The sequence below is a fragment of the Falco naumanni genome, chromosome 12 (genome assembly GCF_017639655.2).
Source record: "Falco naumanni isolate bFalNau1 chromosome 12, bFalNau1.pat, whole genome shotgun sequence".
NCBI classification, from domain to species: Eukaryota; Metazoa; Chordata; class Aves; order Falconiformes; family Falconidae; genus Falco; species Falco naumanni.
Genome location: NC_054065.1, coordinates 31,103,045 through 31,130,816, shown reverse-complemented (window position 1 = coordinate 31,130,816; position 27,772 = coordinate 31,103,045). Strand labels below are relative to the sequence as shown.

General features: G+C 44.5%; 1 protein-coding gene across 26 annotated transcripts in view; it reads left to right on the top strand.

Annotated features, from left to right (window-relative positions):
- Nucleotides 1-27,772, top strand: part of NRXN1 (neurexin 1) — a 725,766-nt gene that overhangs the window by 438,373 nt on the left and 259,621 nt on the right. For 4 of the 26 annotated variants that reach the window (XM_040611887.1, XM_040611886.1, XM_040611884.1 and 1 more), the window contains exon 1: nucleotides 1,364-2,263. The exons of the other annotated variants lie outside the window; for them this stretch is intronic. In XM_040611887.1, coding sequence (XP_040467821.1) covers nucleotides 2,029-2,263 — 235 coding nt within the window. In that variant the 5' untranslated portion in view covers nucleotides 1,364-2,028. Of the gene's footprint in view, nucleotides 1-1,363; nucleotides 2,264-27,772 lie in introns of those variants that run through there. 26 annotated transcript variants of the gene reach the window in all.

The window sequence follows — 27,772 nt, the reverse complement described above, 5'->3', positions numbered from 1 at the left end:
CCCCAGCCCCACCCGGCCGGGAAGGGCGTTTCTGCCGGTCTGGGGAGCGATCCGCCCTGTGCTGAGCAGCGCCGGGGCGAAACGCCTGCCTCCCTCCCAAGCCTTCGCAGCTGGGGGGGTTTGCGACTCCCCCCGGTGTGAATTAGCGAGCGCCTCAGCGAACCGCAGTGGGTTTTTTGGTTTTTTTTTTTTCGTTGAAATTAACGCCAAACGTATAAAAAAGCATCCTCACACCCACCGCTCGCCCGCTCCCTTTCACGCATCCGCACCCCGCACCCATGATCTCATGCTGCTGAAGGCATGGCACTAGAGCTACGGCAGGCTGGGGGGGGCGTGGGGACACACGGGGACGGTGGAGGGGGCAGAGGAGGATGAGGAGAGCCGGGAGCGTGCGGCTCACCCCCCCTGCTGTGCCCAGGTGCGGTACTGCAGGGGCTGCGCCCCCCGCGGCCGGCTGCTGGGGGGCCCCCGCCGAGGGGTGCGCTGCTTTCCCTGGGGCTGTAACCCCCTCGCTTTGTAAACGTGACATCTCCCACCCGCGGAGGGGGGGGGGCTTCCCCCTGCTTTGGGTGCGCGGTGGGTCCCGCACCCCGGGGGGCGATGCGGGCGCTGGCGGCGCCGCCCTGCAGCTGGAGCGGCGGAGGGGTGGGGGGGGTTCAGCCCCGAAACGGGGATACGTGGGTGGGTTTTTGTTGTTTTGGGTTTTTTTTCTTTTTTTTTTTTTCTTTTTTTTTTTGTTTTTCTTTTTTTTTTCCAGCCCACTTTGCGGCCGTGGCTGCGGTGGGCAGCCGAGGTGCAGTGGCTGAGTAGTGCCGGGGAAAAAAAGCCAACCCGGTAACTCTTTGTTAGGCAGCGTGTAATTACCGGTAATCAGAGCCGATGCTCGAACAGACAGAGGGAAATGCCTGATGGGGCAAGTTTAGGCCAAATAAAAGACCCGAAATGGTTCTTTTTTAAGATGCAAGTGGGGTTTCAAGACCCTGGTCCAGCTGAGCTGCGGGCGGAGGGGGAGCGCTGCCGCCCTGGGGCTGCCTGCGCGGCGCGGGGGGGCGGCGGGCGGGGGTGGGGCGGCTCCTGCGCGGCTCTTGCGCGGCCCCTGCGCGCTGCCCGAGCCCTGCTCCGGCACTGCGCGGCTCCCCGCAGGCAGAGCGGCAGCGCGACTGTGTGGGAGCTGAACCCAGCCTCCCTCCTTCGCATAGGCTCGTCCTCTGCATTGCATCCAGGCTCCAGCGATTTGCTGCTCCGAGACTGCAGATTTGCATAGCCCTGCTCCTCGCAAGCATGGGGGTTGTGGTTTTTTTGTTGTTGTGTTTTTTCTGGTGTGCTTTTTTTTTTCTTCTCTCCCCCCCCCTGCCCGCAGCTTCTTTCATAAGGGTGCACTATTCTCCCTGAAAACATCCTCGGGTGTTACTGTCAGTAGCCAGAGCACTGGGATTGCCGGAGCAGCCTGATCATTGTCTGGCGGGTGTGTGCGAGCGTGTGTGTGCGAGTGTGTGCGCCGGCTGGAGCTGCGCGGCGAGGGCTCACCAGTTTGGGGATGAAAGGAGGGGAGAGCAGCAGTTTGCTTTTTCTCTGCTTTCCCAGCGCCGGCTGATGGAGTGGCATCCCCTTTTTTCTTTCTTAGTAGAAATGTGGCATGATTGGCTACACTGTGGATTACTGAGGATGGGGGAATGCTTGGCACTCTCGTAGCCCTTGCAACTGTGGAGTATTGTTAATGAACACCCGCCCCGGGAAAGCCGAAACTAGCGATCGTTTGAGCGCGGGGCTTTTCCCCCTCTTTCCGAAGGCTCTGAACTGCCTGGATTCTCCGCCTCTGACTATGTCTCGGATTGTTTTGGGTAGAAGAAGACCTGGAGAGAAGGATCCCGATAAGCTTTCCCAAAGGGCAGAGATGGCTGGGCTGGTGCGGTGAGCTGCAGCCAGCGCCGTGCCCGTGTGCCAGCGCGCCCCTGCCCAAACTTTGCCTCCTCTGCCGCGGCCGCTGCTCCGCCGAGGACGCCGCGGGCCGCTCGCCGCCACCGGAGGATGGGGGGGCTCCTCAGGGGCACCCCGGAGCCGGGACCCGCCAGCAGCAGCAGCACCGGGGGCCGCATGGCCCTGCTCTGGATAGTCCCGCTCACTCTCAGCGGCCTCCTTGGGGTGGCGTGGGGCGCTTCCAGTTTGGGCGCTCACCACATTCACCATTTCCATGGCAGCAGCAAGCATCATTCAGTGCCTATCGCGATCTACAGGTCACCGGCTTCCTTGCGAGGCGGACACGGTGGGTTCGGGGGCCGCTCCGGTTACCCTGCATGGGGGGGCGGGGAGGGTGCGCCGTGCCGTGCCGTGCCGAGCCGAGCCGAGCCGAGCCGAGCCGAGCCGCCCCGCAGAGGTCAGGCGGGGGCTGCCGGGACCCCGCGGGCCGGGGGCTGCCGCCGCGCTCGGTGGGAGGAAGAAGAGCGCCGAGGGGGTGTGTGTGTTGCGGGCCCGTCCCGCCGCTCCCCTCAGGGACGAAGAGCCGAGGCGGGCGGAGGGCGCTGCTGTGCCCCCCCCGGGGCCGGTGGGCGTGGGGCGGGTGGCGGAGGGGGGTTCTCCCGCACCCCCCCGCTCCCCGTCCCGCCGGAGCCGGCTAGGGAGCCCAGCCCGGAGCCGCGGTCCCCGGGTGGCAGCTTCCCCCCCGCCCCGTACCCCCCGGCCCCAGGGCGGTGGGTGCTGTGGCCCCGCACCGGGCGGCAGGGCAGGGCCGGGCGCCCAGGGCCCCCAGCGCGGGGCGGGGGGCGCCGCGGTGCTGCCCCAGTCGCTGGCGGTGACGGCGCCGCTCCCGATCCATCACCCCGGGGGAGTGGGTGAACCGAGGCGAGATCAGCTCCTTGTGCGGGGGGCCGGGGCGGGAGGCAGTGCTTAGGCACCGCGAGGGGGGGGGGGAGGGGGGCGATGCCCAGCGTGGCGGTCAGGAGGGAGACGGAAAGAAAATTCGTTTCGGGTGCGGGTAGATTTTGCTTAAATATTACAGTGCTCCGGGACTTAGTTTGTGAAGTGAGGAAGGTGCAGCAGTGCCCTGCCAGCAGCCCCTGGGACCCATCTCCCTGCCTTTCCCCGTGCACACCGAGGTGAACCCCCACATAAATACATGCAAAAGAGACACGCGTGTGCTCAGCCTTCCAAAAGCCATAAAAGAAGGCGAAACACCGGGCTGTGTTTTAAGGATTTAAAGCCTGCCTTTGTCTCCGAGGGAGGGGAAAAAAAAAAAAAAAGATAAAGAAAAACCCTCCTTGGCTTCTGATTAGATTATACAGCTTCATTCTTCTTCATTTTCTCATCTTGCCTTGCTTCATTTGCACGATCATGCGATGTCATTTACAAGCTTTGCAAAGTAAAAAACAGGTCTTGCACTTAACCTTTGCAGCTCTGTGCAAGATGACCTAGTTGCAGGCACCAGGTAGTTAGGATTTCTTGGATTATTATTCTCCCCCCCCCCCCCCCCCCCCCCGGTGATTAGTGATGCCAGCATTAGCGGATACGAGTATTGTTTACCTGAAAATTCCCACTATGTGCTAAATACCCTTTAATACTCAACTGCTAGAAAAGGCAGAGTGCACAGAAATGGCTTTCTTAAGCATTTTGTTATATAAAAAAAAGTTAGATGTCTGGTCTAATTGAAAAAAAAAAAAAAAAGAGAGACAGAGACTGAGAAATTCAGGCCACCACTCTTCTGTGTAGTGCAGAGGCAGTGTGAGATAGAATGCTGCATTTTCTGTACTGTGTGTGCTTACAGGGGGAAATTAAAGAAATATGTGTGTGCACATATACATGTATGTTTCTTATTCTTTATATTCCTCCCCACGTGAGAATATCTTTTAGAGGCTTGCTACTAATTGGAGGGAAAGCTAAAAGAATGAGGGGAAAAGAACCATGATTGTAGAGGTACCAGCTACAATTCTTTAGAATGCATTTTAAAATCACACCTTTTGCCATTTTTAAAAAAGATTACCTTGGCCCCAATCAAAGGGCGACGGTGTAAAAAGGGAGCTTTCTCAGGAGAAACGGGTCTTGCTAAAGAAAATGAAAGATGAAGTGGTAGAACTGCCTCTTAAGGACTTCATAGGGAAGCCCAGGAGCCTCTCCAGAAGTTAAGTAGCTGATTTTACAAAATGAAGGATGTTACGTGACAGAAGGAGACATTTCAGAATGTTTACTTGATAACCCTAACCGTCTTTGCTTTACTGTGTTTATCAGAAATTTTACTATCTGGTGGTGTTTTAAAACAGCTAATTCCTTTCATGATGAGTCCTTCAGAGAGGGGTTCCTGTTTGCTTCCACAAGCCTGGCAGGAGCATTTCTCTTTCTGGCTGCGCAGGGTTGGCCACAGCTCCTCTGGAGCCCGTCGCTGCATTTCTAAGCGTGGTCGGGGGGAACTGGGTGAGGGGTGAGGGGGTGCTTGCGCCTGCCCTGGCATCAGAGCGCCCTTCATCAGTGCCCCCCGCCCCGTGGGGAGAGGGAGGATTCACTGCTCAGGCTCATCTCCTTCAGCGTTAGCTCCATTCAGTTCTGCAGTTATTCTGTTCTAGTCTAATACAACTGGACGTAAACATTGGAGTCTTTAGGGTGACCTCATATCTGCTTTTTTGTCACTTTGTCAGCTTTTCGTAGCACCATACCTGCTAAAAGTCGAGAAGAGCTTTTAGGGTAGGTCGGTTAGTCAATCCCCAATGAAGGCGCTGCTCTCTGGTGTGGTGAATCAAAAGTGTCACAGGAAGGAGAAACGGTCACTTTGCCCAGGCATTCAATAAATGTCACCACAGTCCTCAGACACCCACACCTCCTCCTCTACCCCTGGCACCGGCTAGCCCTGCCACCCCCATCCTTGCGGCAAACACGTTGATTTTTTAATTATTTCAGTTTTCCTTGAGACAACCCAGTTCCAGCTAATAGTATAAGCAAAGCCAAAAAGCCCAGCATGGTTGGATTTTTTTTCCACTTCTTTTGAAAAACCAAACCACGCTCTTGCTGCTAACACTAACGTCAGGTAATTTTGCTGGGATTTTTCTCAGTGGTATGATCTCATGTGATTTTAGCGGACAGTATTGTGCCTCGCAGAGACACAAACACAATTCCAACCAAGCAGTTTGCTCACCCTATTAAACAAGAAGTAGTTCAGCACGTGGTTTTTGAAGATACTAAACCTAAAAGTTAAACATCTTTCAAGCTTGACCAAATGATGTTTTGGCTTTGCTTTCTGGCTCATTAAACTCAGGAAGGTGAAAGATGGTTGAAAGAATTGAAAGTTTAGCCATGGGAAGGAATAAGAAAGTAATTCTCTGGATCATGACATCAGCAGCGTAAGGAGAAGTACAGAGGAGCAAGAGAGAGACTAATGTTTGCCAACAGCAGTCCCAGGCTGCTCAGCGCTTGCCAGGGGTCTCTGCGTCACGTGGGTTGTTCGGTGATTCATGTTCATATCTCCTTGCTCCATTTAAGAAGGCGGCTATTGCTTTTGTTATAGCTGTATCTACCAGGCAATCTTTTTTTTTCTTTTTTTTTTTGAGTATTGAGTAGCTCATACTGCAGTGCCTCTAGTTTGCAAAAACGTGGACTGTCCGTGGCCAAGCCCACATGAAAGGAAAAAGATTGCAACTTTCTCCGTAACTTTAAATGAAGAGAGGCAGTTTCTTTAAGAATCCAGGAACACAACGGATCATGTGAGAAGTGACAATTACACGTTGAAGAACTAAAAATTTAAAGGTGTAGCCACATGGCTGGCTGTCACCATCCTTATTCATCCCTTCCTTCCTGCAGACACCTCTTTGCTCTCTACTGGGCTGGGCCTTTTACGGCCCCCAGCCTGTGTGTCCATTTCTTCCAGCAATGATCTTCTTTCTGTCCTCTCAGGATCTTGTTCAGGCTGCTTTCTGATAAATGTATTTTGATTCTAGGGTTTTTAAACTGGCAGAATAAGAGCCAGGAGGTGACTAATGACATTTGCATCTCGATATGGGCATATGCTTGGGAAGAGAAGGCAGGAATGGGGAGGGACTAGGACTGATGTGCTCACAGGCGGCATGGAAGAGGCTGGGCAGTACACGTGTGGGTTGGGCTTTTAAGGGCCTGGGTTAGGATGGTGCTGGAGGGGGTTTGGCTTGACGAGGCTTGTGACCAAGGTATAGGCTGATGGTTTAGGGGGAGCAGAGGCAGCCTGGAGTAGAGGGAATAGGGTGTTGGGAGCCGTTATTGGGAGATTGGTAGTTATGGGTGGGGAAGTGCTAGGGAGCTTTGGGGTGGGATGGTAGAGGGGCTGAAGAGGTTGAGCAGAGGGGGTGAAAAAGTGCATCAACAGCAAAGTTCCTGAGCAGGAAGAGGAGTTTTTGGAAAATGAGAGCTTTGAGGAAGAGAAGTTGGTACGCTTTGGGGGTGAGAGCCGAGGCTGAGTGCCGGGATGGTGTGTGTGTTACTGCAGCGCGTGTCCCCCTCCGGTCTTTTCTATCCTGAACGTGACGTGGCAGCAGGGATGTGGGTACTGAGCTCTCGCTTCTGAGCTGGGCCAGCTGCTTCCAGCCGCTGCTTCCCCGCCGCTGCCGAAGTCTGTGTGCGCTGGATTCATCCATGTTATTTCCATTTAGAGAGACTTCTCTAGCAGAATGACCAGCTCGCTGTTCCTGGCACCCCAGCCCACGCTGGGGAAGGTGCCTGTTGAACTCCACAGGAGCTTTCGTTAAGGAAGAATAGCAGGGCTGGAACTGCAGCGCTGCAGCGAAGTCATTTATACCCCCATCGTGAAAAATATGACCAAAACAACTTTGAAAGATGTGCGTATGATCTATAGATGGCATTTTTTCTTTGCAAGAAAACTGCAGGGAAAGGCTTATTAGTGTAGGTAAAGATAATTTTATGACCTTGTACTTTTTTTTGTTTTAAATCTACTGGAATTGCTATTTCTGCATATAATGATAATAAACCAAATATTTGTAGGGGTTAGGGTAAATGAAATTACATTTTCTGGTTAGAATGTGCTTGTTATGTTGCAGAAAAGGGTTATATTTTGATTAAAACACTAAATGTAAATGTTTCCAGATGTTCAAGCATTGTCATTCAATGCGATATTAGAGGTAGAAGTAAAAAGTCTCATCTTTGTGTTATAATTGCGTTTTTTTTAGAGAGAGATGTTTTAAAACGTTTTTTCAAACCTGTTCCTATGTCACAATTTTTTTTTATGTCTCCTTTTCATTGACGGATTTTCAAATACTTACTAGTCCTCCTGCTCTGAGTGCTTCTCAAACATAACTGAGACATTTTCATGTTTTAAGACTGTAAAGCATAGCAGCTTTCTCCACATCTTTAAATTATATGAATTTTATATCCCCTTTCAAAATTTCCAATATGCTCCATCAGTTATTATCCCCATCGGCTGCCGAAGTATTAACATCAGTTGGAATAAAATGAATAACAAAGCAATTTCAGTCAGCATAGTGGTTAATTGGCTGTGCAGTTAGATATGCATATTGGGAAGTGTGGTTTCTATATTATTATTTCTGTCAATACGGCTTGTCAGAGAGGCATACAGTCTTCAGCAGCACTGTGGACAGTCTGGAGCACTGTAATCAAAAGTGGAATGTTGCTCATGGATTTCGGATAAGCATCTTTATACAAGCCCTACTGCCTTAGTACATGCACAGCTATTGATTGACTGGGGTGCCTTTACAAGAGCTAAACAAATAACAACACTTTGTTGTCACTTATCAGCAATACCACTTTTGCCTCAGCCTGCGGTAACCATGTTTTCCTGGGTTTAAAGCATCTTTTATTGTCTTTTAATCAAACACTGTTTGAAATAAGTTATCAGAAGAAATTAATTTAGCATTCAATACAGCGTACTTCCTGCTGTTTCTAATTTTCAAAGATGGATTTTTTCTGATAGCGAGAAGTTGACTTGGCTTTAAGGGAAATTTCTTTCTGTCTCTTTGTTTTAGTCCAGGGGAGCACTCTGCAGACAAAACTCTGGCATACAACTGCCGTGCCCGGTGTGAGCAAGCACAGGGAATTCTACAGCCCTAATATTTTCTCAGCTTTCTCACACAGGTGGCCATTACCGTGGTTAACCTTGGGATGATATGCTTGATGATTATGTTTTTGATGGATCACGTAGTGTAGTGCACCGAAGTTAATCTTTTATCTTCTCCTTGGTCAAAACTTGCAAAAGTTCTTAACCTTTCTGAGTAATCAAGATGACATGACTGACCTCTTCCTTGGCTTTGCCCCGTATCGGTTAATTCACCTCTTTGTTACTCAGTTTGATGTCCTCAGGTCTGCCACAGTATCTAACAAATTTTTGGAGGCTAACAACTTCCTTTCTGGTGTGTAAATACAGTGTAGGCAGAGCTGATACATCTTGCTGTGATAGTGAGTTGACTTGTGAACGGAGCTGTGATTATTAGTAGAATGGAACGGTCTGATTTGATGGAAGTGTATTATAAAGTATAACGCTGTTCTGTAAAGTTATAATAACAAACATAAAGAAAAGAGGCTGTGTACTCATCATTTAGATATTTTTTTCTTTCTGAATCACAACACGGATGTCTGGAACTGATTTCCCCCCCTCTTTCTCATGACTTTATATGCATTTGTGCACAAGCATGTGCGTGCACACGCGTGCATATCACAGATGTTTCCTCATAATGGTCCATAGTGTTAAGCTGAAAAAGAGAGCATTTCTCCGAGTTGAAAAATGTTAAAAAATATTCAGTGACAATATTGATTTAAACACAGGTGTAATTGGTCAGAACAACATAAATGATTGTACCCTTCCCCCTTAGCTGACAGAAAAAATGAGCCAGTGAAATTAAGTGGGAAAGGAGGTGGGGGGGAGAAGAAGTGCTGCTGGATATTGTGCCGTACGGCTGGGATAAGGTGGTGGGGAGGATGCCGTGCTCAGTCGCAGTCGCCATCTCTGGCCTGTGATTACTGAATCATCGCAGAAAACTGTAGCCATTGGTTCTGAATTTCTGTAAGCGCTAAACTGGTCAAATCCACCAAAATAGCCCAGATTAAGGGGTGTGACTGGCTGAGGTGCTGTAATTAGAATAAGAGTCAAAAAGCTTTACCATTTCTGGGGCTTGGTTGAAAATGTACACATGGAATAGCTCCACGGGATCCGTGATCCCGAATCTCAGCAGGGCAGACAAGGCTGAAGCTACAGCAGGGTTTACCCGAAGGCGAGGTCTGTGCACCTCATGCTGCGTGGATGGGTGCACAATGGGATGTACATCGTCAGTTGATTTTGTTCCGTGTATTTGAACTGTAAAGGGCACAGTAACGAGTCTTCCTTTTAAATACATGGATAGGTGTTTCCTGAAGAGCTGGCTGCTGCTGAAGCATGAGCAGGCGGAGGGCTCAGCCATAAAAGATTTGCTCAGGTTGTTCTGCAGGGCGCATCTAGCAGGGGATGCGCTCAGACACCTCCTCAGAAATGACACAAGTGTTAACTCTTTCTTTAGCTCTCTCTACTGCAGCTGTATCTGCAAGGAAATGCCAACATGCTTCCAAAGCAAACTGACTGCTTTCCAAATATGTTCTTTTATCCCTGCATATCTGCAACTGAGTTAGGGCTTCTCTAATTTACTTCATTAATTCAGCTCATCTGCAACTGTAAAATAAAGAAGAGCAGGGAATGACTAGACTTGGAGATACTTCAAAAAACTCTGAGAAACTTTCTCTACCTTGAAGAGGAGCCAGATGTAGTCTTAATCCGTGCTTGCATTGCTGAATCACTGGAGTCGGTCAACTTTCTCCGTGACGGCAGCTCTAGCGGGATGTAGGTGGAAAGGAGATGGGGAGAAATGGCTGTGGGCTTGGCTCCTCCTCACAGACCAGCGGAGAGGAGGAGATGTGAAGGAGTTGGGGGCTAAAGTAGACATCGTTTCTGATTGTTGGTCTGGGCCGCCTGATTTATTCTTCCTGAGGTCAAGCACCAAATTTCCCCTGTGTGACCTAGTCTGTTGGGCTTGTCAGCTGCGATGCCTCTCATGCACGCAGCGCTTCTGGTGTGCTCCCCCTCCACCAAAAGTGCCTTTTGCACTGCCAATGAAGTATTGCAAAAAAAATAATGCAAGCACATGTATTTTTAAAACAGAATTGATGCAGTTAGTGGATGTGTTCACTTTATTTCACATGACAAGAATTATGAGGGAGCTTTCAGCAAAAATAATGAATTGCCATATTTATGGAAAACTTATCAGCCTGAATTGAATTGTGGTGTTATTTTGGGTTTGGACGTTCAGTGCCCACAGAGAGGGGCTTAGGAGCTGTGACAAAGCAACAGATGTGAGATTAGTTCCTTTGGCTGTGCCTAAATGGATGCGTCCTAAAATCCTGGTGTTCCAGTTGGTCAGAACATGCTGTGGCTCCCGTCCATGCACATCCTTGCACCCATGCTCTTCTCAGGCTGGTTTGTGTTTGCAATTTGCCTTGCTTTTACTTTAAATCTGCCCAGGGCATGCACCCCAACCCTGGCGTTCAGAACAGCTCTCAAATACTGCTGTTGATTACTCTTAAAAAAAATGGGGAAAAAAAATGCTGCAAATGTTCATCATCCTAAATAATCTGTTCTATCAAATGAGGTTAAATAAAACATTGTATGGGCAAGGGAATGCATGGGAGAAGTCTACCATTATTTCATTGCTTGGAAGTTTTTCCAAGCAATTCTTTATTGCTTGGAAATTCTACTTAAGTTGCAGGAGTATGACTGCTCACTTTACGTCCCATCAACTAGAAGACTTTATTTTTCAAGTACTGCCGTTAAGAAACATGTAGCATGGTTTTGCTAGAGATTGTTGGCTAGAGTGTGTTATGCATGAGGGTATGTAGGCAAAATGTTCATTTCAATTGTGCTGACTTTAATAGAAAACCAGTCATTCACTGAGACTGAAGCCAGAACAATTTTTGTAATGATAAATTTTAACTTTTTGTAGAAATCTTCTCACATTAGCTCATAAAGCTTGCTTCTCATCACTCAGCACAATTTGACAGCTTTAGCTGTTGTCTGACATGAATATAGTAAAATCCACTCTATAGCGTTTAGAGGGAGAAGTTGTTGAAGAAAGAATAGTAACAACATTATTTTGTAGCAGCAACAGCAAAAACAAACACTGTAAAGTGAGATGTTTGAATATCTTGCTATGCAAGGCATCACAAACTGTCCTTAAGCAGGCAGACAAGAGGAGCTGTTGGTCTGCTCGGAGTAGTGGCCTGTAAATGTCTAATCAAGAGACTTCAATTTCACTTTGTAACTGACAGCGATTTCAGGGGTTGTCCGATTATCTGAATGAAAATGCAATTTCTCCCTAAGTGCAGGAGCTTAGTTTCAAAGAGCCTGAGGTCAGCAAAGGTAAATGATTAAAGGGGGCAAAAAAACATGAGACAATTGCTAGATGTCTATCGAGGCAGTGACTGTAGATATGGCAGTTTATTAACGCTGATACAAATTGCAAGTGACTCAAGTGAGGACTCCTCCGGTCCTGTCTGTTCGTGGCACTCGCAGGGTAAAATTCGCCTGTCGGGGAGCTTATGCCTTGGGCATTGGGAAGGTGGGTTTCACTGCAGTCTGGGTACCTCACATGGCTTTTGCTGACACTTGGACTAGGGACAAGTGTCACTGTTTCAGTACGGGGTCTGTGCTGGAGACGTGAGGAAGGCTCATCCTAAGCTGGTTGTAGCAAGCGTGGTGTGAGTAAATAAGTATGTCAGGATTTTGCAAATATTTTCTGATTATTTCAGGGCATTGACTTGATCTCTGCTGGCTTGGTCAGTCTCCTCTTTTTACCCCCTTTTTCCAAGTGCAATTATTTGAATTGGAAGAAAAACTAAAAACTAAAAACAAAAAAAGGAAATAAATTATATGTCATCTAGGAGTAAATTTACATATGCATGCAGTGTGTGGTGGTACTTTTGTCTTCTGTAGGGGTCAGTTAATTGCCAAAGTATAGTTTGGAAGAAAGGAAGATCAGGGGGTGGAGAGGAGCAGTCATTATTCCTAGATGATACTTAGCATAACCGAGTTCAGCATTGCTACCTTTCTGTCCTGTCAGAGTGGCATACATACATTAACCCTCGTCCTGCCTACGCGCTGCCATCTCTCCGGCACTACAGCGAGTGTGGGCAATAGGCTTGTCCGGAAGGGTTATTCCTGGTTCAGGGAGAGGAGCTGAGGCATGGTAAATCAGCTTCTCATTTGTATTCCCTCTTGAATGATTTAAATAAATCACGCAGTGGTCAGATTGGCCATCTGAAAATTCCCTCGGCGCCTCTCGTGCGCTTGCTCGTGATACAGGAGACGGATCTGGGGCATGGCCAGAGTGTGTAACACTCTGTTGTCAATTGGCGTAGCTGAAAGCAGATTCCACGCTGGTTTAGCATATGCCATGCCTCAGTCATCCCTCTGTAAGCAATTCTTTGGGTAGTGCTTCTCCCACAGTTGTGTGTTAAACAAAAAAGTAAGTGCAGCAGAGGTTCAGGATTATTCTGTTCAGCCTTTGCTTGTGCTTAGTGAGTAGGCATCCAGCTCACCTCCGGAGTACCCATCCTTACCTCCCTGAATGTGACAAGCATCTAACCGTGAGTCACAGGGCAGCCTGAAATGGGAAAAGGAATTAAAGAAAGACTGGCCGAGTTCCGTATTGTTGTTTCATTCTGGTTTATTGTGCTCATGCTAAGACCCAGGACCATTACAGCAATGTTCTATACTGAGCAAACAGGACCATTACAGCAATGTGCTATACTGAGCAAACAGCATCCTTCCTCCCCTCGGTGGTTACATCATACCGTGGGATTAATGGAACCGGTTTGTGGAAAAAAGAAAAAAGGGTGATGCAAAGAAATGGGGGAGGGAAAGAAGAAAAGGAAAATGGGTCGAGCAGGCAGAGCATGCCTTTGTTTAACTAAACAAAATATTTTCTCCCTGTGAAAATGTGTGGGTTTTTTTTTTTTTTTTTTTCTTAACGGGGAGCATTTTCTCAGGTTTTTGGTTTAATTTTTATAGAGCTAGCGCAGTTCTTTTAGATGTAGAAAAGCCATAGAATACCGATCTTTGTGTACCACAAGCTTAGAGCTCTCATGTCTTCACAGATAAGACTTCCCTGTCTTCTGGTATAATTTAAATCTTTCCAAACTCCTGGTCAGTGCTTACATTTTGGGGGCCATATGGGGGGGGGGGGGGGCGGTTCCCTTAAATCTTGTTCTCTGCTTGTCTTGTAATTCCAGTGGCTCCCGGTGTCTGATGCCGATTAAGTGAGAAGGGCAGTCATAACGCATTGAGGCTGGATTCGAGCTGGTGGCGTCACATCGTGTCATTTTGTTTTACGGGCACCGTTTGCCATTTCAGTGTTCCCTGGCCAGGTCACCGCCGCGGATTGAGCCTTGGCATCAGTGGGCGAAGCATCCATAAGTGAATGTGAATGGGGCAAGGATTTCCTTCAATGGAGGCACATCTGGCTTTGTTTGAAAGGATTAGTGGCTTTCATATGGTACTGTAGGACTGTTAGGATAATTAGCAGTTCATCAGAATGATTTCACAGGCCATTATTTGTGAGAAGGACCGGGACAAGGCTGTTGGGTTTGCAGCCAGTCTCTGTGATTTACCACGTGTAATGCCCTTGGCTGTGAAGAGTCAGCAGTCACAGAGGGAAGGTCAGCATGAACTTCCAGAATTTTGTGTTGTTGTTGTTTTTGTCGTTGTTGTTGTTGTTATTATTATTATCATCATCATCATCATCATCATTATTATTATTATCATTATCATTACTGAGTAATACATCATGGTGCATGTCTTTTATTTCTTATCTTAGTGGATGTTACAATTTTTCATATTTGTTCATATTATGGTGGCATCTAGAAATTTCAGTCAGAGGTTTGGGAGCCCATTGTGCTCAGCATATGGAGTGAATAGAAAAAGACAAGAAAGCTGAGGAAATCATCACTCTCTGCTGCTGACAGTACTCTCCTGGGTAGGTTTTGAAATAGCTCAAGAGCTGTGTAAAATTAATAAGCTGTTCCTTATGTACTGAAATCCTCTTTCATACCGCCTTGGCATGAGGGGTCTCTGTGGAGAGGAGGGGCTGCAGATGAGTTTTGCCAGAGGGGGGGTGCAGGCTGTCCCCGAAGCCTGGGTCTGGCTGTGGGCCCGCCGGGTGCTGGGCAGGGAGGTGCTGGGTGGGATTTGCCCACTACAAAACCTCAGCACCAGCGAAGCCTGCCCGGTCCCTCAGAGCAAGGTTTATTAGGCATAAAGTTTGACTCGGTGTCCTTTTGTTTCTTTAGCATCTTTATAAATATTTTCTTCACCGATAGCAGAAAGAGATGAGAAATCAGGGAGCATTACTTTTTTCTAATAGAAACCTAATGTTAATGTTATTTTAGTAGCTTTTTGAGGTACTATGTCAATTGGTGTTCTCTGGTGTGGAAACATGCTCCCTTGGCCTCCAGATTTGCAGTGTGGCATGAAGGTTTTGTTTTTGTGTGGCATTTAAAAAATGTTCTTTTTCATACAGTGTATGTTCGGTGTATATATGCAATAGAAAACCAAAAAATAAGGCAGCACTGAATCGTAATTAGAAGGGGAAAAAATCATTACCTGTCATGGAGAAAACTCTGAAATAATAAATAACACTGGCACATTTTACTGCTATCATAAATATTTATTCAGCACATGTCCATAGGCTCAATTTATTACATCATATTCACTTAAATGTGTTTATGAAACGATCCTTCTGCACACACACATTTTATCAGATTTTAGAGTTCTTGATTAATGGCACAGACCTCTTTTGCTCTATGGCACAGTCTGTCATACCTCTAATCCCATTTTAAAATAAAGGTGTTCTTAGATCTTCATATAATAAGGCTATTCTTCTTGCTACAGTTCTACCTCTTTTGCTTATTTTCTTATTGAATGGATTAAGATTTAATAGTGATGTATTTCATAATAAACACAGCTGGGGGACAGCTTCTTCCATGATCTTTTATATATACACACCTTTACAGATACAGATGTACCTTGGTTACATCTTCATTGGAACCCATTAAATATTCTTGGACAGTCACTTAGCAATATATAAAGTATTTCTTGTCTTCGCTTTCAGCAGAGACATCAATCCAAATGTTCTGGTTATATCGCATAATTGTCAAGGAGTTAAATATGCGCAATGAAGGTACAGTAGTTAAAATTTACTGGTGTACATCTAATGTTTATAGATAACCCTTTTAGAGAAGTCAGGATGTATTGCCATGTTCAGCCATTCTATCTTCATTCTACATCACCATTGCATTGTCTCCCTGGGGGTATTTTGCAGTCAGTCAGCCAAAGACCCCATAGAAAATTTACCTTGCAGTCTTGCAATTTTAATTATCTGATCGAGTGTATTAAATTCTGGTAAGGGTGAAACTGATTACAATTTCTCAGTAAGTTCATGCCTTGTGAGTAGTTTTCTAGGAAATGGGAACCAAGTTTGTAGCGGGTTTGAAAGGAGAGGACTCTGGTTCACTGCTTTGCCTTTGCGTTCCAGGCTTGGGTCTTCAGGTGGCATCATCGTTGTCACCACTGTCACTCGGGGCTGCTGATTCAAAGGGTTGTGTTTTGGTCTGTGACCTTGCTTTAGTTGAAATTTGAATATACACAAGCTGTTGCAGATTCACTGATATAGGCCTGTACATAGTTCATTAATGAAGTTAAAATGATTTGTCTGCTAAATACAAAGCAGGTGAACACGGTACCATCCATCTAACTTGGATCACCACGTTCTTAAAAATCTAAAAATCCTGTGCATTATATAAAAGTAAAATAATCAACCAACAGTTACAAGTTCATATATATATATATATATATATATATATATATATATATAAAAGACAAGAACAAGACTCACAGCTACAGGCAAGCTCACCTAAGCCTAGTGCCCTTCGTCATATACGGTGTCATTAACCACCATACAGAGGGAAAACCTCTGTCCTCCTCCTTGGGAGGTGATAATGCACAAGGCACTCTCTCCGACGTGATAACCTAGATACTCTGAAAATAAGAAAACAATACAGGGATTAATTTTGACATTGTGTGAGGTTTCTACGCGTTGTGTATGAAGCAGCGGTTGAGTAACCAGGTTCTCACCTAACTTCGTGCTGCTGCCAGCCAACAGCTTCTGGGCCACCAGGCTTTTTTCACCGGACCTTGCTGTGAGGTGTGTCTGTAGCAGTGGATACAGAGGGATGCTGTTGGCTGTGGTCTAGTCTGAGGGGCCAGATCCTCTCTTAATAGAGATGGTTAGAAGCTGTATTTTGCAGTGTTTAATGGACATTCTTTCCAGGAAAATGGCCAATTCAGGTTGGTATCTAAATTGCTTTTTTACAGCATTTGTGTTGGCAGATCTGGTGAAGATACAGGACCCTTCAAATGTCTGTGAGAGTTAGCTAATCAAAGGTGTGATTGGACCATTGGATAAAACACACTCTTCATTGCCACAAACTCTGAAATTAGGAGAACATTGCCAGTATACCAGTGAGCTGATGCTTTGCTTCCAGCTGGACCAGCATCCCCAGCTGGGAGCTGTGGTGGGAAGCTAATGTCACACAAGGCGTGGACAGTGCTGATTAATTTAAGAAAGCAGGCAAAAAGCCTTCGCTGCGACTAAACTGCTGCTTATGTTATGTTCGGTGAATTTCATGTAGTGATACTGTCTTTAGTGAATAAAAATTGTGTCTGGTAACACTGTTGCCAGGATAACCAAGTGAGTTATCCAAGAGGCTGGAAGGTACACATCCTGAAATATTATCCAGGTATTTTAGCAATTTAAAAGATGTCATTTTGTATGCTGGATATTTCTTTAATGTTCCATTAAATTGAGAACTCTCTATATAAATGCTAATTTAATTAAAATGTCTTTGTATCTTAAATATAAATGAAAACAACAGGCTAGCCTTGCTGAAAGTTTGTATGGACCTCTACTTACATGTAATTTTTCTTATCTTCTGCAGCATTGTCTTTTTTTTTTTTTCTTTAAACGAACAATATGCAAAACCCTCTCCTGTCTTTTTTCTTTTAGAATTTCTTTTAGACAGAATATTTTGGCCAGGCCACTTTTGCTTTCAGAGTTAAAATTTTCCCCCACAAACGGTTAGTAAGAATAAGAAGTCACTGTGTTTTAACTTGGTAGGCATGACGATGATCCAGTTGGCATTCAGCTATCCCATATACTAATTCATACATGTGAAACAAAATTATTAGAGTTACAGTTTTGGGTCATTTACCCAGCTTCTATCAGGGAAAATGACTTTAAATGTCAAACAGCTAAAAACTGATATTTTTTTTCTTCTTTTACCAAAATGTCTTTATTGGGAGAAGAAAGTAATGCTTCATCTCTTATGTAAATATGCTCTTCTGAAAAACCACCTACAGAAGGGCCAAGTCAGTCTGTTCCAGGAGTGGTAAATGTGCTGAGGGGGCAGCCCCCAAGGAAAGCAGGGGCTGCAGGAGGTGCTGGGATTCCTTATCCATGAGATTGTTTGGACACACCAGGTACATCAACTTCTTCACCAGTGGTGTCAGCCCCCTGCTAAGAGAGTTGCCCAGCTGTGTGATAAACCTTCAGTTTTCAGTTAAACTGTCACTTTTGGCAACCTGGACTGGTTTAAAAATTACGGCCCTTTGAAGCAGAATAGTCTTCAGTCATGCCCCCCACCCCCACATGTGTGTATATATATGTGTGTACATCGTCCTTCTAATACGGCATTACAGGCATTAAGACAATGCTATTGCTATGCATTCCACCTCTTGAATGTTAAAGGACAATAATAATAATAATAATAATAAAAAGATAACTGATGTAGCTATTCCAATGAAAAGTTCAAGGAGCAAAGTTCTGATCTCAGGTATCCCTAACAGTCAGACTTGTGTACCCACGTTTAGAATCTGCTGGTTTAGCTCAGAAGCTGCATTTGTAGGTAAGGGTGTGATTTTAGTTGTGTGTAAGTCCCAAGTGTGGGTGAGTGTATTCACGCGGGGTGTTCGACTGGCATGAGACCAGCGTGGGAGCGCAGGTCGCCCTGCAGCACCTCGGGGGAGCGGGTTTCGTTGTCAGCCCTTCTCGGGCTCCTCATCTGTACATTAACAATTCCTCTCTGCCTCCTGTAGGGCTGGTAAAGTCTTGGGTGAAATATTTTGTGAGTTAACGGATAAGGAATAATGTTCTGTAATTGCTGTTTAAAAAAGGATTTACATCTATTTTAGGTCAGGCATTTGCAACGTTGTCATGCACTGCTTTAAAATGTGGCTAAACGGAAGGGTCACCGGCAGCATCAGGCTAATTTTCTTGAGAGGTTATAATGTCTCGCTCTACTATATGGCAAGAATCTCTCATTTCCAGTTGTAAAAACCATATTTTTTATTATTTTTTTTTTTTTGTCTGACAGGAGAAGGCTGCAGAATATAGTAAGATATGAATCTGGTTAGTCATGTTTGACCTCCCGTGTTTTAGACAGCTGTGGGAATGATGGAGTAACTGCTCTGTTCATAAAATTCCCATTGATACAGAGGCATGTTTGTGACATCAGGCAAAATTTATATCCAAATCTCCCATGGCTGAATTGACTAGAAGTAAACCTGTAATTGCAGCGCAGGTACAGAGCAATAATGACAAGTAATTACTGTTTCTGGGAGGGAGACAAATATTTATAATTTCTTCTGTGCTGTTAGTACATGGGCTGCTGTTGCCTTGCATACTGCAGTCAGAAGGAGCTTTCCATCTTTGTTCCTCTATCTCAGGAGATTTTGAAGTGCCTGTGTAACCTAAAATTCTTTTTGACCTTTTTTTTTTTTTCCTACTGCTATTCACAATCATCTGTTGTCATGGGTATTTAACGCAATTCTCTGCACAGAAGACTCATAGTCCTGATACTCATTTAGCAGAAGAAACATGAAAAGTGGCGCCCCGTACGTTGTTCAAGGCTCGTTTCCATGCTTGGGTCAGAAAAAGTGATTTTTCCACAGCAGACGGGATAGAAAGTACCATTTTCAGGTTCCATAATCAAGACAAATACAACTGCCTGTTGCCATGCACCATGTATTTTCCACATTATAGTAATGGATGCACTGCTGCCACCTGCTATGTCAAGACTTCCAGCTAATTGGTGTAAGTTATGTGTGTTCCAGTTACTCTTACGGTCTATAAAAGGCTGCTTTGTCCTAAACTAGATAATAATTTTTGATGGATTTTGTTACGGTGGCAGCTACTGCTGTACATTGGTGAGAACCATTGTTTTCCACAAGCACAGGTGTTTCCTGCACTTCTCGAGGCTTTAGAGATGGTTCTTTCTACTGAGTTTAGGCTCAGGCACAGCATTTGGTGGAGGTGGCATGACCCAGATCCAGGCAGAGTGACACCTGAAAGGGACATGGATAGACATGGTTAAGGCTGCGCCATCCACCCCGGCTGCTGGCTGAAAACCCGCAGTGGCCCTGTGTCACAGCACAAACAAACTATCAAGCTACAACAAGGTCTTTTACCATCTCATACCAACATTCTCTTCATACAGTCCCTCTGCTGCCTTCTCCTTGTCTCATCCAGGGCGTGCGTTTTCTCCCTGCTCCCTCCTCGGCTGCTCTCTCTATTGACCCTCAACCACTTCACAGAACCAGCCACAGCTGCACCTCATCTACATCGGCCAACCCACCGCCCCTGAAGCCAGCCCACAGCTGTAGGTTATCAATGTTAATTAACCTGCCTTCATTCCTCTACACCCCTTCTGCTCCAGTGCAGGGTCTGTGACCCTTCTGTCAGGAGTGGTGACACCCTCCTGTGGGGGGAGAGGGGTTTGGGCCATGTGAATCGGAGGGGAGAGAGCTGCAAAGGTAAGAAGTTCTCCTGAGCATGGGAGGTGGGCTCGATGCGGTGTGGTCCATGTGAGCTGATGGGAGTATGGGAGATGCTCTTCTTTCTCTGCTGCATCCTGCCAGGTGGGAACTGTCCCTGGGATCTTAGAAAACATGTGAACTTACTCCTCTGTTTTCTCTAATATTTGTGGGGTTTTATTTTTTTTTTTTTTTCTTTTTTCTCTGTGGTTGCAATCTTGTCTTAAGCTGTAACTGTGACATCAGAAATCAGAACTGTGGTAATCTTAGATGAACTTCATTTTTGTAATAAATCTAACAGTCTGGGTCTACACTTGTTTAATAAGAACTAGAGCTGTATGGCTACCAGAGCATAGTGTGTACAACTTTAAAAATAAATTTCCCTATACTAAGTGATTTATTACTTTTAAAAGATACCAGACTGTATTTTAATCAGCCTTTAATACTCAGGGTTGCAGATTTGGCATGACAGAGTAACAAAGGGGATTAAGTGCATGTGATCCATCATTGCTCCCGTGCTCGGTCTGGAGAGCCTGAGCTCTTCAGAAATTCTTGCTTTTTCTTCCCGGGTGCCTCATTTGGTCCCAGATATCTGCCTATGAGTGGCCCTGCTGAAACTGCAGGTTTCATTCTGCAAACCTTCATCTTCTTTCCTTCAGAACTAATTGGAAGGGTCTCTTCTCTAGCTCCCTTTTCCTCTCCAACTCCTCCAACCTGCTTTTTAAAGTGAGATGGTAGGTGCTAGCTATAATATCCTCAAGCTTATGGCCAATTACCATGGTAAAAAACCAGGCAAGCTATTTTGTGGGGGAAAAAAAAATATTAAAAAAATAGTATATGATTGTGTGGTATAAAAATATGAGAAAATGTTAATTCATAGTTTTAGAATAAAAATATTGAGTACCTTTTAGCACTTGTCGTGATGGCAAAATAAGAAAATAGGTGACATCGCACTGGTTATAAACTGGTAGAATTTTTTGTTATGAATTTCTTTTGTACCCTTCCGTATCCCACCTCAACCTCATGACAGTATCATCCAGTGTTCGTGGTGGCTGAATAGTGAGAGGAGCCGGCAGAAACCAATCTTCAGTCTTAGAGGCCACTGGTGTCGTGCAGGAAAGGAGGCTGCCGTGGCGGCTGCTGCTGAGGGTATTTGCTATTTGTTTGAGGCATCGTCCTCTGGTCACTGGAGAACAGTTCATTTACAATTCCTGTTCTTCCAGAACATGCAAGTTCTTTTGAGGTCTCTCTGATGGTAAGATGGTTTTGCTCGTTTAATAACATGTATTTTATGTGTAACACTATACAAAATGTAGAGAATATCTGAAATGAACAAGTTTTTATACTATGTGAACAGGTATTGCTTTACAAAAGACAGGAAAATAAACATACATGCTTTTTTTTCAGAACATATCCTAAAGCTAGCTCTCCTAAACCTGTAAATTAAGCGAATGCGCAGAAGGACATATGCAGGTTTGTGAAATAGTCTTGTTGGTTCAAAATATGCTAACTAACTAAATATAAATTATGTATGTTGGTTGGGTCGTCTCCCCCCCCCCCCCGCATAGGTACTCTCTGGTGACTTATTGTGGAACTGTAACTTCGATTGAGTGTTTGCTAGTTTTTTTACTAGATACTTCTTGTCTACAAACCTGATAAGACAGGTTTTTTAAGGAACTAGGAAGAAAAGTGCATGAGCCATCTCAGCAAAGCTGGAGCAGCTACTTAACTGTTAGTCCAGCCGGTCCCGGCTTTTTGGTACTCTAGGTTTTGTCGCGTAGAAATGTCAGTAGAAATGGCAATTAGCCTGTGATTGGCATTGTCTTGACAACATAATTAACTTTTTACCTTTAAATCTGTGTTAATCAAAGACTTCAGTTATTTTTAAGAAGACTGAAGGATCTGAGAAATGCCCTTTGTCTTTGATCATCTCTTAAACTTGTAATTAAAAGTATCTAAAGGTAATATTAGTTTTTCCTCCAAAACAAGTTTGCCAGAATGGGGGAATCTTGCTAGGTTAATGAATCCCTGCTCTGGCTGAGAGCAGGGTGAATAGATGGGGAAGACTGAGAGTTGCAAAGCCTCAGTCTGTGCTGAACTCACTCAGCTGGCTCTTGCTGAAGGATTTTTGGAAACCAGGAAGGAGTTGGGAAATGGAGATTAGGAAAGGAATATAAAAATGCTTGGATTCCCTTTTCTTTTCCTCCACCTTTCCATCTGCAAATCTAGAAAACATGACTGTGATACTGTCGCTAAACATTCCTCACCTTTTTACTTGAACTGGGGAAACCTGGAGTCAAAAATCGGTTATCACTAAGTGGGTGACTAAATGTCTCATCATCTGTATTCTTTTCCAGTTTACTGTGTTTTGTTGCTCTGCTCCTTTCTTCAACCCTGTGCAGCCCAGATGTGCCAGGGATTGTATTTTTCAGCACCAGTTTGCTCACAGTGGCATTAGGAAAAGCTGTGGCGCAAGAAGTTGAGCCTGTCTGAGGAAAGGTCTTTCTACAAGACCCCGAGGCTTGTTACTATCATTCACTTAATTTGTATTCCATGCGTCGTAATTCTGATGAGATCTTGGTTGTTTACACTGTAGTTCTCCATAGGTTATTCTCTCTCTACTTAACATATGGGACCACTGGGTTATGATACTTGCTTTTGAAGAATACTTGAAGGGTGCAGTTCTTCTTAAAACATGTATTTCACATGCAAGAGTTTTACCTCTTGTTTGTCATGAATGCGTGCAGTGAGGATGAGGACTGTAAGTCACGTGAAACCCCAGCCACGGTAACGTGTATTGAAGGGGCACTCAGTAACCAGTAGCCCTGTAACATTTTGTCTTGCTCATTTTTGTCACTGGTAATTTTACAGAAGGAAAGGGACCTTTCACTCGGTATATATTGAGAGAACATTGAAGTTATGGTGATTCATATATTGCAACTCTGCCATAATAGAGAAAGAACCATATGTAGAATGAAGTAATATGATATGAAATAAAGTGATGCAGGACAAGAACCGACAGTTGCATTACATTATTCAGTGGAACAGGATCTGAAACTGCTGCAGGGGAATGAATACATGATACATAATATGGACCAATATATCATGTAGATCATTTAATATATTGAAGAACTGATGTAGAATGCACTATTGAAATGGGGTGTATAATGTGTTCTGTAGAGAGAATTTTCTTTCAGTCCTTCAGTCTTGGGCATGGACATAGTGGAATATATTGTCGTGCTAAAGACTAGCTGACCTTGCCTCCGTTTACAAAAGGAGAGGAACCTATAAATGAGCTGTTTCATAAAGAGGACTACGTGATTAAGAAAATTGGTTTCCCAAAGTAGTAGTGTCAGGGTCAAATGAACCTTAGACACAACCAAAGGATACACTTTTATTTATTTTTTTTTTTTTATTTTTTCCCCTCTCATTTGTATGGTAATCTTTTGACAAATACAGTGCGCCCAAAAATTCATAATCGTTCCATTTAAGAAAGATTTAAGCTATCTGCAAAGAAAGCTTATCTTACGTGGAACGAATGTTCAGTTAACAGAAAAGCTTTAATTTTTGAGTGTTTACTCCAGATGTTTGTTCCCCCCCCCTCCACCCAGTGATTTGCTGCAAATACTCTGCATCACTCTACCTGCATCCAGGATCCAATTAGTTTTTTGAACTCCTAAGTAGTATTTTTTTCATGCCACCCCATTTGATTTATAATAACTAGAAGTAAGCTTAATTAAGAACTTTTTTTTTTTTTGCAAGAGAATCAAGAAGATCTGCTGGAGTTGCTCACAATTCACTTTTGAGCAAATATAATGCCGTACCTGTTTAAAGTGGAAAACCTCTCCCTAAGGATTATTAAACGCCTTTTACAGGTGTGAAAAAGATCTCACGTTGTTAACAAATACATCCATAAATAATTTTCACACATTTATAAAACCTGTTGCTAAACTGGGGAGAAGTCTTGTTTCTTAACGGAGGTGACTAAATGCTTCAGGAGCTGTGTCTCCCCCAGGGCACTCAATTTAAATGCCAGCCTGTTCAATACGTTCTGTAAGAACAGAAAAAGAACTTTAAAGCATATTTATACCCTGCATGTTGACTAGGGATTGTACCACCAGTAAGTATAGTTTTTCAGCTGTTTTATTTAAGTCGTCAGTTGCGTGGATGTATCCAGCTGTAGAGCAGGTTAGTCTGTGGCCCGTATTTGGGATGTCTTAGGGAACCAGGAGGCAGTTTCACCAGCTGGATGTGAGTACCGATGGGAGTTCTTTGAAGCCAGTGAGGTTCTAATCATGCAAGCGGAGAGAGGCAGCCTTTCTGAGCCACTGGTGCATGCTTTCCTGTTGGGAATGAGTAAAATGGGGCAAGAATTTGACAAATAGCATTTTTGTATACTCCTGCAAAGGTTAAAAATAATAATAAAAAAAAAAAGGATCTATTTAAGCTGTGCACACAGGATACTTTGCTGTTGGTAGCCAGTGCTGAATTATACAAGAAGGTACTTGTTCTATATAAATAAACCTATACTCTGGGGCGCTTGTATAATCCAAAGCCCATTACAGTCAAAGTAATATTCTGTGGATCAAGGTCCTAAAGGAGAGTTCTGTGGAGTTATTGCAAGAGTCCCAATACACCAGTTCTTAAAACTTGCTTGCTTTTTTCTTTTTTTCTCCTGTTTTCATCTCCCAAATTTTGTATTTCCAAATTTTGTATACACACTTTTTTTCTCATGTCTGTAGCCATTTTTGTTTGCTGCAGACTGTCCTTACTTCCCCCCAGTGCTCTTTGTGCTTCAATTTGTTTCTGTTTTACTCCACCTCTTCTATCCATCTCTTATAGTTAGGAATGTCCCTTTACCTTTGCTCTCTTTCCTGAGGGTACAAACCCTCCCTCGTAGCTCTGCGCCTTCAGCTGCAGAACAAGGAGATGATCAGGAGCATTCCTTCCCATCAGAGCTGAGGCCATAGCCCACGTAGCCCACGTTAGAAGCAGAAGGATGCTGAGGCTCGTTCACCCAGTTTCAGAAGGACACCTGATACACCCCAGTTCATTTGCTGCTTTCTCAGTTCATTGCGTTGATGTACTCTGGCACAGGGTGTAGTTTTTAAAAGCGCTGAAGGAACCTGAAGGGTCAGAGGACGTGGCTACATGGGAAAGCCCGGTGAGCTGTGCCCACTGGCCGAGCTGGCCAAAGCCCTATGGGTGCTCAGCACCCCTGGGTGACCACCCCTGCACGAGGCACGGCACTGGGTGCCACACGGGGTGGGAATGTTCAGTACAAGACTCTGTAGAGACACTTTAAGTGTCATGTAGTGATACACACAGCTTGCTGCGTGCCTAGGTGGCTTCTGAAAGTGACTGCCCGATGCCCTTTAGAATTTTGTCCAGGAATTGTTGTATTGTTATGGAGAACCAGGACCTGTCACATCCTGACAGGGTTTCTGTAACACGTTCTTTCCCTTTGGGAAACCCTGAGTACCTGGACCACCGGCTGCTGCTCCGACTACAGCCCCTGACAGGTAACCCCTGCGCGTACACACGCGGTATGTACAGCGTGCGCACACCACACAGCCCTCTCAACAGGAATTCCTTGTGGCTTAAGAAGAAAAGCTCCGATGGAAATAAAAGCAGTGATCTCCACTTAGCCATACATTTCCGGGGCAGAAATAGCCTCTTTCAAACTTTTTCAGCTCTTAGTCATTATTAGTGATGGAGTTAGCTAATCTTAATGAGGCATCAGGTTCCGATGTAGACCCACGTTGTAACGAGATGGTGTGAGTTGGTGTGCGAGGGCTGAGGAGCAAGGCAGGTGGGCAGAAACTGGGATTTGTGAAGTGCCTGCTCTGGAAGCCACCCAGGTCATCAGGAAACGTGGTGAGGTTCACTTAGGAAAAAAATCTTTCAATATAGTAAATACCCCACAACATTTTAAATAGGGAATTTGGGGTCAGTGTCTTCCTTCCTCCAGGAGGAATGTGCACTTGACTTAAGGTCTCCATCACAGCAGTGTCCTTTTACTTTTTCATTCGGTTAAGGAGATGACCGGTTTCTGGAGGAGCAGGGTCAGGACCGGCGTGCCTGGGAAGCTGGAGCCCCTGCACACGGAATGGCTCAGGGGTGCCCACGTTCCTTCCAAGTGCGAGGATTAGAGATCCCAATTAACAGAGAGCTGCTGCCCTGTTACTCCACCGCAGTGTAAGATTAGCTGTTACCGAGGGGTCGCAGTCATTCCAGGGCTTTCCGTGTGTTCTGTAGAGATACAGCTTGAGCTGGGCACATCATCAATCGGAAAAGTTCTGCAAAGCCTTCACCACAGCTAACCAGCTCCCTTTTATCCTGGATGGAAAATTTACCAGGCCAATATATTTGAGTAGATATTGATACGGCAAAGGAAAATGTGATTGAGCCCTTTGCAGAAGAATCTTACGCCATATAGGAACAGCCTGCAATCTTGTAGGATTAGAATAAATAACCTTTCAGCTTTAAAATATTTCTAAATATTTCCATAACACTTTTCCTATAGTATCGCCCACAATATGTTGTATCCTCTTCAGTTCTGTTACTGCCCCCCAGCTCCTCTTCCACCAAGAGTAAAAGGATGCAGATGGAAATCTGCCACCAGTAGGAAGGCCGTACGTTGCAGAAATTTTTGTGTTAATTCTGCTTTACTCAGTAGCACCCAAAGTCCCTGTGAAATGCACCCTGTTTTGGTGTGATGGCTTTTTTTGAGAAGGCAGAACAGTTTGTTTCTCTATACTTTGGAAAAAAAAAAAACAAAACACCCCAAAACTGGACTTTTTGTGTCTTTGGTAGGTCCCTAAATCACAAGTAAAACTGGATGTGAGTGTGGAACTGCTGTATATCGTTAAATGCTGACACAGAGTTTGCTAATGAAAGATATGATCCCTTAATATTGCATGAAATCATTATTTGACAAAAACAGAGTCCTCATGTGCCTTTTCATTTCAAACAGGTGATGTTCAAAAATGTGTAGGCCATTTCCAGATACATTTATTTTCCTGAATGTGCAATAGTTTGGGTTTTCTTAATGGCATGTTTTTTATTATTTCTGTCACTTATGGTTTTTTTTTTTTGCTGGGTTTATTTATTATTTTTCTTGTGCTGATTAACAAGGTTACTATTTGGAATAAGCAGCTTTATTCATATAGTGGATTTCTAATTAAACGTAATCAAACCATTCTGTATCTTGACTAAATTAAGCTGCATATAAAATAGGAATGAAAGACAATTATTCATTCACTTCTCTGTTGTAATGACTATTATTAGTAGTAGTATAGTTGTTAACACTAAAGCTGAGGTATGTTACCTGATCAATAGACAATTACTCTGTAAATATACAATTGCTCTGTAAACTGTGTGACGGTTTAGCTATTTCAACAATAAGTTTTAGGGGCTTTGCTCTGAGTTAGTGAATATGTTTAGATGTAGGTGTCTTGGGTTAAATTGTTGGTCCCGCCTTCAAAGCGAGGAACGTATGTTTGTGCATAAAGAAGTCATATATATTATGAAAACATCTGAAATTTTTTTAGGATCAGATTCTAGCTGTTCTACCAATTGCTTTACATAACAAGCGATAAGATAGCTGGAAATAGACTTGCCTATATATTTTTTGTAAATTCAAGTGAAAATTAATAGAGTTTAATGTATTTATGACACTGTTACAAAATTAACTCTCTGTTTCCCAGGGATATTTTGTAAAACAAATATGCAACCTTACAGTTTACATATATTTTGTAAATTTAGTGCAGCAAAGTCACTTCATTCACAAGTGTTGCACATAGTGTGGCACCCCTAGACGTGTAACAGGGATTGCTGTTATTTCCTTTGATTTTCAGAAATCCTGTGCAGATAACCTTGATAGCATCGGTTCTTGCCGATAAACAC